This window comes from Planococcus citri, chromosome 3 (assembly GCF_950023065.1).
Source record: "Planococcus citri chromosome 3, ihPlaCitr1.1, whole genome shotgun sequence".
Lineage (NCBI taxonomy): Eukaryota > Metazoa > Arthropoda > Insecta > Hemiptera > Pseudococcidae > Planococcus > Planococcus citri.
Window position 1 is genome coordinate 11,220,439 of NC_088679.1, and position 15,953 is coordinate 11,236,391.

General features: G+C 32.3%; 1 protein-coding gene across 5 annotated transcripts in view; it reads left to right on the forward strand.

The window, feature by feature from the left end:
• LOC135840860 (rho GTPase-activating protein 20-like) overlaps positions 1-15,953 on the forward strand; it is a 363,692-nt gene that overhangs the window by 289,591 nt on the left and 58,148 nt on the right. For all 5 annotated transcript variants that reach the window (XM_065357586.1, XM_065357591.1, XM_065357590.1 and 2 more), the window contains one exon: positions 11,151-11,261. In XM_065357586.1, coding sequence (XP_065213658.1) covers positions 11,151-11,261 — 111 coding nt within the window. The remainder of the gene's footprint in view (positions 1-11,150; positions 11,262-15,953) is intronic.

Here is a 15,953-nt window from a genome sequence, read left to right on the forward strand (position 1 = left end):
TTTTTAGAAAAAAATGTAGGTACATATTTGGCAAAAATGATGAAAATACAATACTTGTCACGTTTGCGGATGATGTTTGCATACTCACTTGCCATTCTTCCCTGGACTCAGCAATAGATGATCTTCAATCATCAATAATCAAATGTTATCATTAGTATAAAAAATGGAAGCTGAAGCTAAATACTGATAAAAGTAAAGCTAAAATAATCTGCCTCAAGAAAATTCAAACACACCGAACCCTATCTGTACAGAATACCAACATCACTCTTAATTGGAAAGAAGGCGCTGTAAGATATTTAGGAGCCCTTTTGGGTACCAAATTGAACTTCACCCAGCATATTGGTGGAAAATTGACTCCAGCCTGCAACAAACTTTGTTTTCTATATCCACTCATCAACTGTAAGTCCAGTTTGAGCATTCTCAGTGGAAGAATACTTTACTTAACACTATTGCGTTCAATAATTACTACTTATTCTCTTGCGTTGTTTGGATTGGTACCTCAAATACAAACATCAAAAAATTAGAAACATTCCAAAACAAAGCAGGTACTACATATCATCACTAAGAGTCCTTGGTTCCTAAGAAACTCAAAGCTGTGAGCTTGAAATAGAAACCATCAAAGAATACATTACAAAATCTACTTATAAATGTCTTCTAACGATGCAAAATCAAGACTCATCGATCCAATTAACTTCCAAAACCCAGAACAGACACCTGCATCCACAAATATCCCAATATGTACTTAATTTTTATAAAGTTGCTATATTTTCAAGAACACATAAATAATTGTGTGAAATAGTATAAACCTCTGAATGGTGACATAATACGTACCTAAGGACTGTCAAATAAAGATAAGGAAGTCCTTAAACTGATATCAACATTCCAGGGATGGTAACCATAAAGCTGTGTTGAGAGGGTCCAATATATTTGACAAATCTGATTTGTCAAATATTTTGATCAAATCTGTATTTGATGATTTGAACGCCTGTCAGAGCGTCCATACAGTCAAATTTCTGAATGACAAGACTTCCAATTGTCTGCTCAGTGTGCTGTGATTACGTGATAAGAAAGTGATATTGTTGCAATTGAAGACGTCATAACAAAAAGGGGTATATATGACACATATGTCCTTTTTGAGACGAATCCATATTGTTATTTTTCAGACCTTTCTCAATCATATGAGACCACCCCCACTTCACAAAGTTGAAAAACCAGCGAGATATTGCCATTTTAAAACTGCGAAGTCGATTAAAAATTTACTTTTTCAGAGATAATGGGTTACTCATGGTCGATTTTGTGTTGTCAACCATTATTTACCTGGTTTAAATCCAAAAATTTGCTCAAAAACATTTTTAAATCATTAAAAAAAAATTGTCCAAAAAAATTTGTCTTTTTTGTTGTTTTTTTTTTTTACTCAACATAGCGATCTTTTTACAGATATAATGGGTTACTCATGGTCGATTTTGTGTTATCAACCATTATTTACCTAATTTAAATCCAAAAATTTGCTCAAAAACATTTTTAAATCAAAAAAAAAAATTGGCCAATTTTTCGCTTCAAAAAGGACATATAATTCGAAATGTTTGAGCGCTTACCGCTAACACACAGTTTCCTCCAGACTGATGGTGCATAGCATTTCATATAGTTAGATAGTGGGAAAATAAGATAAAATCGTCACCATGTTCAAATATGCACATTTCTAAACTTCACAAGCACTCAAACTTTCAAACAGGTTTTTCTCAAAACACAACTTTCACACATATGTCCTTTTTGCTATGACGTCTTCAATTTTGAGTGATTTTCTTAATTTCCCATTCAAATTGCTATTTTTTTGTTATTTTTCCCAATGAATAATAAACTTTAATGATGTTAGGGATCTTTCTAATGTAATTTAAACACTCGGCGGTTATGGAAATCAACTGAATCAAGAAGTGTGTGAGGAAAGTTGTCTAACAAAAGTTGAATTATTTCAGTATTACTTCTCAATTATTTCTCATTCAAAAAAAAAGAAGGTAGGTACGTAAGCTATTCCAGAAAACAATTTTACTCATAAAATGATATAATTGAAGGGCCCAGTTCCAAGTCGGCCTAAGTCCATTTTTTCCATTTCGAGAAAAACGCAAATAACTGTTTTTCTCGCCCTTCCGCTTCAATAATAAATGATGTGATTATATGGTTGTGAAGCTTGATCTTTCTGCTTTAAAGTACCGTATTGGTATTTTTTTAATTTTGCGTATTTTCAGCTCCAGAGCACGTCAAAGAGTCAGAAAAAGTGGACTTAGGCCACTTTGGAATTATCTGACGTTAAAAATCTCGAAAAAGAGCTGAAAAAATGCGTTTTTTTCAAAAAAAAATTCACGAATCATTAATTTAATACATTTCTGAAAAAATTTCATTCAAAGCACCTTCAAATTTCGTCTATTCTGAAGAAAAAAAAATGAAAAAAATAATCGTTTTTTTTTCGAGCCGGCAAAACAGCACTCCTGAGCGAAAAAAGTAACGCCAGGTGTTGGGACAAGGTGGTAAAGGTGTTAACCGACCTGTACCACCAGATGGCGCTGCTAACTCAAAAATGATAAAAATGGACTTAGGCCGACTTGGAACTGGGCCCTTCAATTCTAATCTCAAACCACACTTCAACTGATTTTCTCATCAAATGTTAAAAAATTATCAAATGATAATGTTCCGCGCCGACGCAATGCGACTCATTTGATGGAAATATTGGATGATTTTCAGAAGGGACTTGAAAATCATCAAATAAATTTAATTGGTTTTCAAATCACCTTCCAATTTATTTGATGAGTAATCAGCGCGTCCAGACTGTCCAATATATTTGAAAAATCTGGGAATTTGTCAAATATATTGGACTGTCTTGAATTTTAACCAGTGTTGCAAGAGTGGAGTAAGAGTAGGAGTAAGGAGTGCAAGGAGTGAGCATTTTTGAAAGGAGTAGGAGTGGAGTTGGAGTGTTGTCAAATCAAAACTCCTTACTCCTCTTTTTCCCCCTAATTTTGTGACTAATTACATCAAAATGTTGCTGTTACTCACGTATTTTCAGTATTTTCAATTTTTTTTAGTTGTTTATTTTACTGTTTTTCTCATTAGTTATCATCAATGATACTATTTTATCAATTATTGATATACTTTTACCATCTTACACCTTTAATTTATGGATATAATCAATCACTCAATATCTGTAGGGTCAAAATTCCTGAAAAATAATGAAAAACAATGGGAGTAAGGAGTGGAGTAGGAGTGGAGTAAGAGTGTTGACATTTCCTTTGGAGTGAGTAAGGAGTGAGAGTAGTGCTGAAACCACCACTCTTGCAACACTGATTTTAACCGCTGAAATGAGGCAAAAACTGTAACCATAACCAAAATTATTGATTTAAAATTTTTCAACCATAACCGATATATTTTTTTGTTTTCGGTGACACCAGTTATGGTTATTTTTTTAGATGACATTCATACTATTTGTCTAAAATTTATTTTAAACTCAAAAAATGCATATTTTCTGGCTGTGAAATAGTGTTTTTTTTGCTTTCTCCAATTTTTCCCATGCATACTTTTACACACGCCCAGGCCGCAGGCGTACTTTTTTGACATTAAAGTGCAAATAATTTTTGATGAATGAAAAAACCATAACCTTTTTTTTTAATTTTTTAACTTTAACCTGAATTTTTTTTGGTCATAACCATAACCCCTCCCTTAACTGTAACAGTCATCAATTATTTTGAATAAAAATAACCGCTAAAAAGTAACTGATATTTTTTTTAAATTTCTGTTTCCATCCCTGTTGATACTGACACCAACACTTCTCCACTCCTCCCCCCCCCCCATTCCGGATTTCACTATTTTGAGCCGTTCTGGAGCCTCCAGCATGATTTTAGATTTCTCCAGATTTTGATATTCTTCTAGAAGGAGGCTTTGGAATTAGTGTGGGCAGTTGAAAAATGAGTTGTGGCTTATACTAGACCTGATTAACCAGTATATCCATATTTGGCCCCCAAATTGATTTCCACGCCTTCTGGAGAAATCGAAAATCGTTCTGGAGACTCCAGAATGGGTGGAAACGACGATATTCGGACTAGTAGTGAAGTTGCTTCTAAACTAGTAAAATACAATGATTCACTCAAATTTCAAAATTTTTCTATAGGTAGTGATCAGAAAATTTTTGATTTTTTGATTTTTCCCCCTCATGAAAAACGGCTGTTCAATGTTCATTTTTCAAAACAGTACAACCCATCCCTATGGTCAAAATTGGGTTTTAGGTCTTGGATTTTGAAAAAGTATTTGGCCCCTTCAATTTTGAAGATAAGCTACACCTTCACATAACCTTTTTTCTTAGTCCTACCCGGTTGTATCCAAATCTGAAGTTTATATCGCCACTCCTCGGACACCCTGTATAGGTATAAGTATATTATTTTTAATCGAAAGCTCTCGACAAAGACTTGCTCCTGAAAATGCATCGAAAGTGCAATTTTGATTTCAAGGGCCCTGAATTCAGAGATAAGGACCCGAAAATCGAAATGAAGTGTTTTTTTCTTACTCAATCGTATTTTAACTTCAAATTTAAAATTTGAACTGATTTGGCTCCTTACAGGAGGCAATGACTACAGCATACGATACTTTGCGAAAAAAAATTCAACCCATGTCTCTCAGATGAGCTAAGTACCATCTATCTACCAAACTCACTGAACAATTATACAAAAACGAAGAATGACTTCTCGACAAACGCATCAAAAAGTCCTTCAACTTCATCGCGCAACATTACCGAATGTCTATTTAAGGAAGAAATGCGTATACGTTTATTTTTTTGATTTAAAAGGGCATCGCCGCACTCGTACCTACCAGTACCTATTCGTAGACGCCAAAACGTCAAAATAACTCGCCTTAATGTAGATCGTGTGCTCGCTTTAACATATCACATCACCAGCAAAGCCTCTAATGACGAGGAAACGATAACATTAATTTGTCCTGTCACTGCCAATTATAAACGATAAACGTAATCATCCTTAAAAACGTGACTACCACACAACTTAAGGTGCTTTGTTCGAACATATAAATGTATTGATAGATACTAATCGCTGGTGGAAATATTTTCATGTAACCAATAACCATTTTTCTATTGTGTACGTAGTACTCGGATATTTTTGTAAATGTGCGTGTATGTCTTCTTTTTTTTTTTTCTTTTCCTTTTTCCTCTACAACACAGTTGAGTACAACATACACGTTACGCCCAGAAATCACGCAGGTGTGTACGCACCTGTAAAAAATGGCAGCTTTTTATTCACTAATACATACTTATGGACATACCTCTTATTACATACTATGAAAAAAAAAAGGGTTACGCAACAACGCGCGCAACAAGGTTAAGTAATTTGCTGCCTCATATACTTAATACTTATTGCTTACTTATACATACACAGATGTGCCAAGATGCAAACGTGTCCTGCAAATGTGATTAATAAAATCGAACGTTTATCATTGGTAAAAAAAAAATATACATACCCTATACTATAGAGCTAAGTCTCACGTACCTCTTAATGAATTTCTCAATAGTAATTAAAAATTTATATTCGTAGAAGGTAATCGAAAAATGGTTGTGATTTGACATTCGGAATTGTCTTCGGGGCGATCGTCTCGCACTATCTCGCGGTGCACCCAAAGCAATGAGGACATGGGAGGCGAGAAGATTAATAATATTTTCTTATTTATGAACAAAACCATCTGGCTGGCCGTCGTTTAGTATGCTTATTACGTGAGGTATTCGATCGCCTTAGGCGGTTTTGATGAAATATCATCGGATACCTATAGCTTTGATCAAACGTTGGATGTATAGGTAAGGTATCGAATAAATTGTGTGGAAATTTCGCCTGGTTGTGGTATTTCCGCAGTTGTAGATCGAAATTAATTTAATAAGTATGAGAGGGGAAGAGTAGGTAGTTCTCTCAAAGGTTCTATAGAAATTGATTCAAACTGAAAAAAAGGGTTTGGAGCTTCAAAATTGAAATTTCCGTAAAATTTTATGACCCACAACAAAAAATTTCAGTATCTAGAGGTACTTTTGAGGAACAACAGAACATGTCATTCAACATCTCGTCGCTTATCTCTTGTGAGGTGTGTTTCAAAACTGACAAACTCATTAACGATTATAACTTGGTACTTATACGAGATGAATTCTTGGAAAAATTCATGTGCTGTTGTAAGATTACATTGAGCTCGGATAATAATCTAAGCACACATAAAAAAAAACTGGTGTGGTCGCGTGTATCGTGTATCAATAATATAAGTGTACTCGAGAATGCTTGGATACGAATATATTCGCGCACAGCGAAACGTGCACCATTATTCATAACAGGTGGATTATAGTCTAGCGAATAAAAAACCTCGATGTTTATCATTGTTTCGGAAAAAATATAGCTTTCAATTAGAGCTCAAATTACCCTATACGAAAGAAATACTAAAAAAATAAGCAGCATATGATTTTTCACAGCTCCACTGTCCACACGTTTGTTTTTCTTTTTTCAAATCGTTGAAGAAGTTAATGAATCATTCGACCTTGAAATTTACACGAATGCAGTTTTTCGCGAAAATTTATACATTTTTTGGTTAAATTGGTTAAAATATATCTGTATCCAAATCTCTAAACTCAGAATACAACGTGCTGGTCTGATAAGTTCACATTTTTACGAATCCATATAGCTCAGCTGATCGCATGTGTTAGCGGAATCTACGACGACGTGTCATTATTGGATCACTAATCCATATCGAATGGCGAATGAGTTTCAGGTATTTTTTACCTGTTTCTGCGAAGTTTCATTTTATCAAAATACTACCTAATGTATCAACGATCGAATTATGTAAAACCGTGATCGTAAATTAATAATCTAAGTTTTCCCTCCCCAATTTGACGATATTGAGAGCGAGACACGTTTCTAGTGAAATAATTAATTGTTTTTCCGGTTAAAATACGTGATGCTTTGTGTGTTTTCTGGGAATATTGATACAGATAATGTTGACATCTCGAAGTTGATTGCTGATTACAGTAGTCGACCGTGTTGATTGAATAGTTCACATATTTGTATATAGGTAGGTAATAGGTTACGATTTTGAGATCCGAAATATGAACTGTCAAGACTGACGATATTTTTTCAAATAAAGTGCTCATCCTTCCTCCCTCCCCACAACTTGATCAATTTTTGGAACAACAACCTGCACTTTTCAAAAAAAAAACAGAGAAGTACATTTTATGGAGTAAAAAGAGTGTCTTCTTTGTTGAAAAATAATCAATTATACTGACAAGAAAATGAGCATTTGAGCAGAACATGAGCATTTTTGACAGAAAATTAAAAAAATTTGTTGGCATAAAGTGATAATTTTTTTGGCCAAAAAATCGACATTTTTCACAATTTTTGGAAAAAAGTGAGCATTTTTGTCAAAATACTGAGCTTTTCTGCCAAAATTTTGTCAGTGGCAATTACTTGCAAAAAAGTACATTTTTGGGGAAAATAGTCAAGTTTGTAGAATTATTGAGGAACTTTTTTTGAAAAAGAAAGAACAATTTTTTGGCAGAAAATGGCCATTCTTTTAGCTAAAATGAGCATTTTTAGAGCAAAACGACCTTTTTCAATATGTGAGTTTTTTTTTCAAGAAAAAATGAGCTTTTTGACAGAAAAAACTTTTTTGTTGGAGACTTAAATCCGTTTTTGGGTTGAGAGTGTCGAAAATAATGATTTTTCTGTCAAAAAAAATGAGCATTCTTCACAAAAAATGAGCACTTTTGGCAATTTTTGGAAAAACATGAGGATTTCTCATATCATCTAAAACTGAGTTTTTTTTTGTGAAAAGACGAACTCTTTTGATAGAGAATGATTAGTTTCTTTCCGAACAATAAGGAAAAATTTTAAGCAAAAAATTAGCATTTTTGGTAATATTCTTTAACCAACAAAAACTAAACTTTTACGACCAGAAGTGGCAATTTTTTAAATTTTTTGTCCAAAAATGGGAATTTTTTAAAAAAAGTAGAAAATAATGAATATTTTTGCCAGAAAACCAGTTTTTTTGAGCAAAAAATTACTTTTAGCAAAAGAATGAACAATTGAACATTTTTGACGTTCCTCAATGATGAGAATTTTTGTCAAAAAAATGAAGTTTTGTGGCAGAAAATGAGAATTTTTGACAATTATGTACAAAGAAAAAGCAATAAGTATTTTTGATGGAAAATGAATGTTTTTTTTTTTAATTGCATAAAGTTGACATTTATTTGGCAAACAATGCTCAAATTTTTTGGTAGAGAATGTATCTTGCTCAAAAATGAATATTTTTAAAATTCTAACACAGAATTGAAATTTTTTGATAGAAAATGCACAAATTTTTTGGTCAAGAATGCACTAATTTTCTGGTAAAAAATGCACAATTTTTTTTGGTAAAAAATGCACAATTTTTTTCAATTTTTTTTGTTAAAAAATGCACAATTTTTTGTTGAATAATGCACAATTTTTTTGGTAAAAAATGCACAATTTTTTGGATAAAAATGCACAATTGTTTATGGTAAAAATGCACAATTTCTTTTTTGGTAAAAATGCACATTTTTTTTGGTAAAAAATGCACAATTTTTTTGGTAAAAAATGCACAATTTTTTTGGTAAAAAATGCACAATTTTTTTGGTAAAAAATGCACAATTTTTTTGGTAAAAAATGCACAATTTTTTTGGTAAAAAATGCACATTTTTTGGTAAAAAATGCACAATTTTTTTTGGTAAAAAATGCACAATTTTTTTTGGTAAAAAATGCACAATTTTCTTGGTAAAAAATGCACAATTTTTTTTGGTAAAAATGCACAATTTTTTTGGTAAAAATGCACAATTTTTTGGTAAAAATGCACAATTTTTTGGATAAAAAATGCACAATTGTATATGGTAAAAATGCACTTTTTTTTTGGTAAAAATGCACATTTTTTTTTGGTAAAAATGCACAATTTTTTTGGTAAAAATGCACAATTTTTTTTGGTAAAAATGCACAAATTTTTTGGTAAAAATGCACAATTTTTTCGATAAAAAATGCACAATTTTTTGGATAAAAAATGTACAATTTTTTTGGTAAAAAATGCATAGTTTTTTTTTGGTAAAAAATGCACAATTTTTTTTGGTAAAAAAATGCACAATTTTTTTTGGTAAAAAATTCACATTTTTTTTCGGTAAAAATGCATCATTTTTTGGTAAAAAAATGCACAATTTTTTTGGTAAAAAATGCACAATTTTTTTTGGTAAAAAATGCACAATTTTTTTGGTAAAAAATGCACAATTTTTTTTGGTAAAAAATGCAAAAAAATTTTGGTAGAAAATGTTTTTTGACCATAAATAAACTTTTTTTGGTAAAAAAGTAAGTAAGCATTGTTGTCAGAAAATTCGAAAACAAACATTTTGTGACAGGGAGTGTACATTTTTTGGCGGAAAAAAATCATTTGACTTTTTTTTTTTTGAAGCAGAAAATGAACATTTTTTTGCAATTTTTGGCAAAACGTGAGCATTAGTTTTTTTTCTTCGATTTTTTTTTACTTTCTGTAATCAAAGTAGATATTTTAGATTGTTATTCCCTAAAAAGAAATTCCCCAAGTTTTCGATATTCTACATTTTTGTGATTTCATCTACTTCCCTTGCAAATTAAATTCAAGTACTTGAAGAAAAAAAAATAGCAATAATGTTCATTTTGATTTTAATTGCCCATTTCTTTCGTTTTTTTTTCTTTTTTCTAGTATTTTTATAAATTAATAATTATTTTCCTTTTTTTTTCAAAGTTGAATCATTCTTTCTGTCATTTCTGGGACATGCAAATTTTTATTCATCGTATTTTGGAACAGTATGTACCTTCTTAAATATTTAAAATATTGTAGGTTTGAATGCGGCACCGGACGTAACCGAGTACGTAACCGAATTACGAGTAAATTAGCGTGAATATATGATTACTAATACGTTACGAATGTTGATTTGAGTCCGTCTCTGTACAATATATGCATATGCTGAAGCCTTCTGCCTAGTTCATCATGGTTCTCGTAACCCATTAGTAATGGTTCTTATTCTACGTACAGTGTCATTGACTGGACTAGGTATCTGGTATACCTTACATCACACAGATCCGCGTACATTCTTTATAGGCAGGCATTCGACATCCAAATATCTAAATTTTCAGCCAGGTGCCTTATAAGTATACTTGACTTGTGATGCCTTATACTTTACCTATCCTCTTACAGAGGTACAGACTACAGAGCTATGACGAAGCCTTCTTATTCCTATACTACAAAATCTTGTACAAGTCAACAAGTGTAGAATGATGAAGGAACGTTGCCTTGCCCGGGTTTTTTGTATACCTACCATAGTACTTACGAGTATAATTTTCATGACAGAAGCTATAGATGTTGGTCACCTTGCTGAGAAAGCCGCCGCGCCGCTCCTGTACCGCGAATTATTATCAACTTGTTTTCCGTTCATTAAACGTTGCTATAACGTAAACAGGTTCGTTTGATCGGATAAAAATTATGGCTCATGTACGCCAATTCTCTCTCTCTCTCTGCTTCTATTGCTATCCAGGTAATGTGTTTTTAACTCGTCGATGACGTAATCTCTCTGAACTGAACCAAACTCTGGTCTTTCTCTCTTCTCTCTTTTGCCGGCTGAAGCCGAAGCTATGCAACTTCTCTTTCCAATACAACAAGAGTGAGTCCAAGTCGCGTTCCAATGACCATGAACGTAGCACAGCATCCAAATTACATGTTAATTAATTTAAATTATTAACGCTAATCGTTTGCGGTTTCTGTATCGAATGGTTGGTAATGTATTATTGTTGCAGCGAAAAATTATCCTTACGTTGACCAATTTTTATACTATTACTCGTACATTTTCTTGAAGAAAGAAATATGCCCAAATGTTGCATTGATCAGGGAATGCAACTCGGTTTCTGAACTTTTGTGACCCTATCTAATTTTTGTGCTATCAAACTAGAAGCTGATCTGTATAAGAACCACTATATATATATTTAGGTAGTTTATTTTATAGCATAGACCTATTTCACGACGATATTACCATATCAAGTTATTTCGAATTTATATACCATACTTTAATTCGTATTTTTTCGATGCTTTTTCCATCACAGGTGCAACGTTTATCGGAATACGAACGATATTTCGAGAGTTTACTGAATGAATCGAGACTAGACCAGTGCAACGTTGAAGAAGTCAATAAAGCTAAAGCGAAATGCAAACAGGTAAGATATGTCCAAGTTTTGATTTACGCGAGTTTAATGATCATCATCGTCGTCGTCTCAGCTCCCCCTTCCCCACCCCCCTTCTGAACCATTATCTATCATCGAGCTACCTTAGACTTGGAGTTTGAGATGAATTTCGCAACCGTTGTTGTTGTTGTTAGTAAGAAGCTGGTTTTGAATAAGAGGAGAATCGTGGGTTCTTTAATAACCTCTATTATGTGTAGTATTAAAGTATCAAAAACGATGTCTGATGTCATTTATGGTGTAAAGCTTTTAGAGAGATTATGGAATATACGAGTACCTACACTACGCAGCTAACTTGTGTAAAATAATAAAATCCGATGTCGATGTTGTCTCGAGACGAGACTCTCTACAGAGTCGAGGAGGTCCCATTATTCCACCATCAGTCTCAGTCGTATATACACGAATTTCCAAAGATTGTGAAGAGGTTGTTGTAAGAAAACGAGTGGTTTTATGATGATTCACGTTTGTGATTTATATTTTTTTGCTTTGCTTTTTTTAAATAGATTTGGTGTAATATTTAAGTAGAGGAATCGAGTCGAAAAGGAAATGAACGGATTGACGTTTCAGGAAAACTAAAGCTGAAAATATACGTGCAAGGGGTGAAGGAGGGAAGCGGGTTTTAAGGGTGAAATTTGGTGTATTTTTTCTGTTGTATTCGGGTGAAAATACTTTTTTATTCGAATGATGTTCTTGGAAAATTTTCCTTTATTTAGATTGAAATGATATCAAAATTATTTTGCTATTGGAAAAATTGATGGAAATGTTTAAAAACTATTCGGTCGTTGTTCGTTACGAAAATTTCGTTTCAAAATCTTCAAAATTTATTTCCATCTCAATACGTAATACAAATTCATCGATATTACATATTATCAGTAAATTATACAAAAAAGAGAAAAAATTCTGAAATAAGTGCACGCAATAAAATTGGTATAGAAATATTGTGAAAGCATCCTTCATATTCAAAAGTTGTGAATTTTTTTAAAGAACATAAAAATGAATTTTTAATGAAATTGATTTGATACAGATATTGGATAAACTGTGTTGTGTGCGTGGACAAAATAAAAATTGTTGCCTCCTCCCTCCATCATCCCTCTTCTCCCCCCCCCCCCCCCGCCGGCACCAAAAAAAAGAAAAATGTTCTCCAATTTTTTTCAATTCAGACTGTTCACTCTCGAAAACCAAATTTTTATACAAACATTATTGACCTTTTTCGTATTTTTTGTGGCAGAAAAAAAGAATTTTGATTAGATGTGAATTTTTGATGACTGAATGGTCTTGAATGTTTGCTTTTTTATGCTCTCCCCAATGTAAAGATGTTAGATTTTATGAGAAAGTTATTCCATTTGATTATATTTTCCCCGATATCCGAAAAAGTGCTGTAATGAAGACCCCTCCCCCCCCATCAAAAAATGGGGAAAAAATCAAAAAATTCTATGAAGTTTACTTTCCATTTTCATATTAGAACTCCTCTGATCTGAAACCTCATCATTTTCCAATTAATGTTAGTCCCTCTGTAAGTCAAAACCTCGAACACAAAAAATTCATAAAAATGAAGAGTAAAAGTTTCAAAAATTCCTAATTACTTGGTGCGTCAGAATTATTCTTTCAAAGAACCTCTTTTCTTCCCCTAGTCCCCCAAGCAATCTTGCTGTGTCTGTGCAGAGCTCTAAATAAAATAAAATTCGATGAAAATTCTCTGAAAATTGTCAGTGTTGTCAGAATTTTCTGAATGAGCCCCTTTCCAATAGAATATTTTTTGCTCAAATTGGGGAGGAGGCTTCGCGTAGAAGGGCAACATTGTTTAGAAGACCAGATAAAGCTTCTTCTAAAAACAAATTATTTATAGCAATTTCAAATTTCAACACAAAAAATTGAAAGTAAGTGAAATTTTTTGTTCATTTTTTTAAACAATGGAGACGAGAAGGGAGGATTTTTCTTGAAAGTGAGTTATTTAAATAGAGTTCTGAATTGTTTATTTTTTATCGAGTTCTCTTTAATTCATTTATTCGAAGTATTTTTTTTTTCGAAGGAGGGCTCTGACCCCGAAAGGGGATCAAATTTGATTTAAAGGATTAAAGGTGTTTTTTAAGTGTCATACCTACCTATTTATAAAAAATTCTGAAGCATAAAGTGAGAACTTTTTGTGACATGTTTTTCGTCAAGTATTGTTTTTTAATTTTTCAAATTAGGGGGGGGGGTGCTCCAAACATCGTTTGATTTTCTGTTGGGAGCAGAGTGAATTTGGGACCGGAGGTAGTCCTCCTGAACATCTTCGAAGAGATCGATCACTTCTTACACTAAGATTTAAATCGAAAATGAAAAAATCTAGTTTTAAAAGATCGCTTTGAGAAGAAAAACGTAATTTTGGTCAATTTTTTCTAAACAAAAAGAAGGATCAGGGAACGAAACAATACAAAAAAATACCTACAATAATTTCGAACACGATCGACCATATAAAGAAGTACCTACCTATAAAATTGAAGATCGGAAGTGAATCGATTTTTGCTTTTGGAGTTCGATTATTTTAATATCCATCCGATCATGCTCGATTTTCGATCAAGAGATCTAGGACTACAATTATATTGACTTTTAATTTCAAACATAATCGATCATATTGAATTGAAAATTGCGAATAAAACGATTCTTGGGGTTCGATTAATCAAATTTCAATCATGATCAATTTTTTGATCAGAAAATTAATTATTTTTAGGGCTGAAATTGGTTTTCATTTTGAACAAGATCGATTAATCAACTACTTCATGGTATGATGGCAGAAAAAATCAAAAAAAAAGTAAACAAGTGGAACGGAAACAATTTTTGATTTTTTTTTCTTAGGAGTTCAATTCTAATTTTGGTAAACATTGAGAATTTCAGTTCACATATTGAAACTTCAAAATACAAACAATCTCAAAAAATGCATTAAAATTTGAATTTGATCCAATCGTAGTACAAATTTAATGTTTGCATTATTGCATCCCATTTTTTTTTTTTTTTTGCAATTTTGACCTTTCAAACTAAATTTGGTTGTTGCTTCTTCGGATCAATTCAATTTCTAAGTGTGATTCACTTTTCATTCATTCAACAAAAAATTGTACGAAATGACCTTTTTTTCAGAATTTCTTTATTTCGTGTAAACTTGATCACAAAATATTTTCTGTTAAGAATATAAAACAAAATGTGCCCAATTTTAACTCGAAGCATGAAAAAAAAAACAAAAAAGTTCAGCGTAGTTTTCATCTTGATGTCGTATGAACGCAAAATAATATGATTTTTTAATCATTTCCTCTCCTCTCCTCTTTCAACACTTTTCAGTTTTCTGGAATTATTCATTGTTTTGTTCATTATCACCGGAATAAATCAACTGAACTGAACGAAGTGCATGTTCAATTACTTACGTTCGGTTTCAAAATCGTCACGTTGTCGTTGGATGTGGAAACAACTCAACGTACAATTACATTTCGAATTTGCATAGCTTAATTTTTGAAGGATACTGCGAACACGGTATCGTTCAACAGTGACATAATTCAAGCGTATAAATAGGTACAATCGTAACATATATTTCCGAAGGACTCGAAACCGATTTCCTGAATAATTATTTACACTTCTTTTTTCTTTTGCAAATCGATAGATAGTAACATTGAAAAATTTAATTTCGATTGTGAAATTAAATTATTCCTGTGTGTGATATTTTACCTACTATACTACACATACCTGGGGAGTGTTATTATGATTAAATACATAGAGAATTTCGTTAGGCGTTGAAATTAATCAAAAACGATCGAATAAATTATACGAGTACGAGTATTTTGTGTTTCCTTATAGTACGTTTTATTGGATTAATTTTTCAAAATTTGAATACTTACATTAATACAAAGTAATTTCACGAGTGAAAAAAATCAATTTTATTACCTTTGCTCTAGTTGAGGTATCAGAATCCGTTATTTTCAATACATTCATGTCGCTATGATTTAAAATTTTACTCTTCGGTAATTTTCTATAATTTCCCTCCAAAGCAGATGGATAGAAAAAAATTTCCGACGAGTTCATCCTCATCAAATATATCTGGTTCGCTTCCCATAAAATCCCATTCCACAGAGAGAGGAAAAAAAATAGTACCAACGTGGTTTTTATAATTTTTTTTTTATAATTTCAATCCACCATTTAGTAGCAAACGCGAATTAAAAACTACAAACTAGCGAGTGTAAATTTTTAATGATTTGTTACCAGAAGAGACCGATGAGCGAATACACACCGGTATCTGAACCATTTAATAACCTTTCCCCTCCTCCCCCCTTACCGCTTCATCGTTCACTCTCTAACCGTTACGCGATGAGCTTTAAATAATAAAACACTCCAAGTTTTTACTCGAAATAAACGCAAAGCATTTCTCACTCGGTGCTTTTTCAATTTTTCTCAAGTATCGGGGTCTTTTCATTTACTAAGCAGATCTTTTTGTAGTTCACCTCGATGAGGAATATTTTTCAATGAAGGGTTATAAAAAAAGAGTCCAACTGGGTCAACAGTGTTTTTTTTTTTCAAATGTTCCCTACAACAAGCTCATATTATGGGATGATTTTTAAAATATTTATTACGATTTTTTTTTTTTTGAAAAAGAAATACGAGAACGTTTACTCTTGTACCAGAGGCTTCTGATGAGCAGAGGCTAAA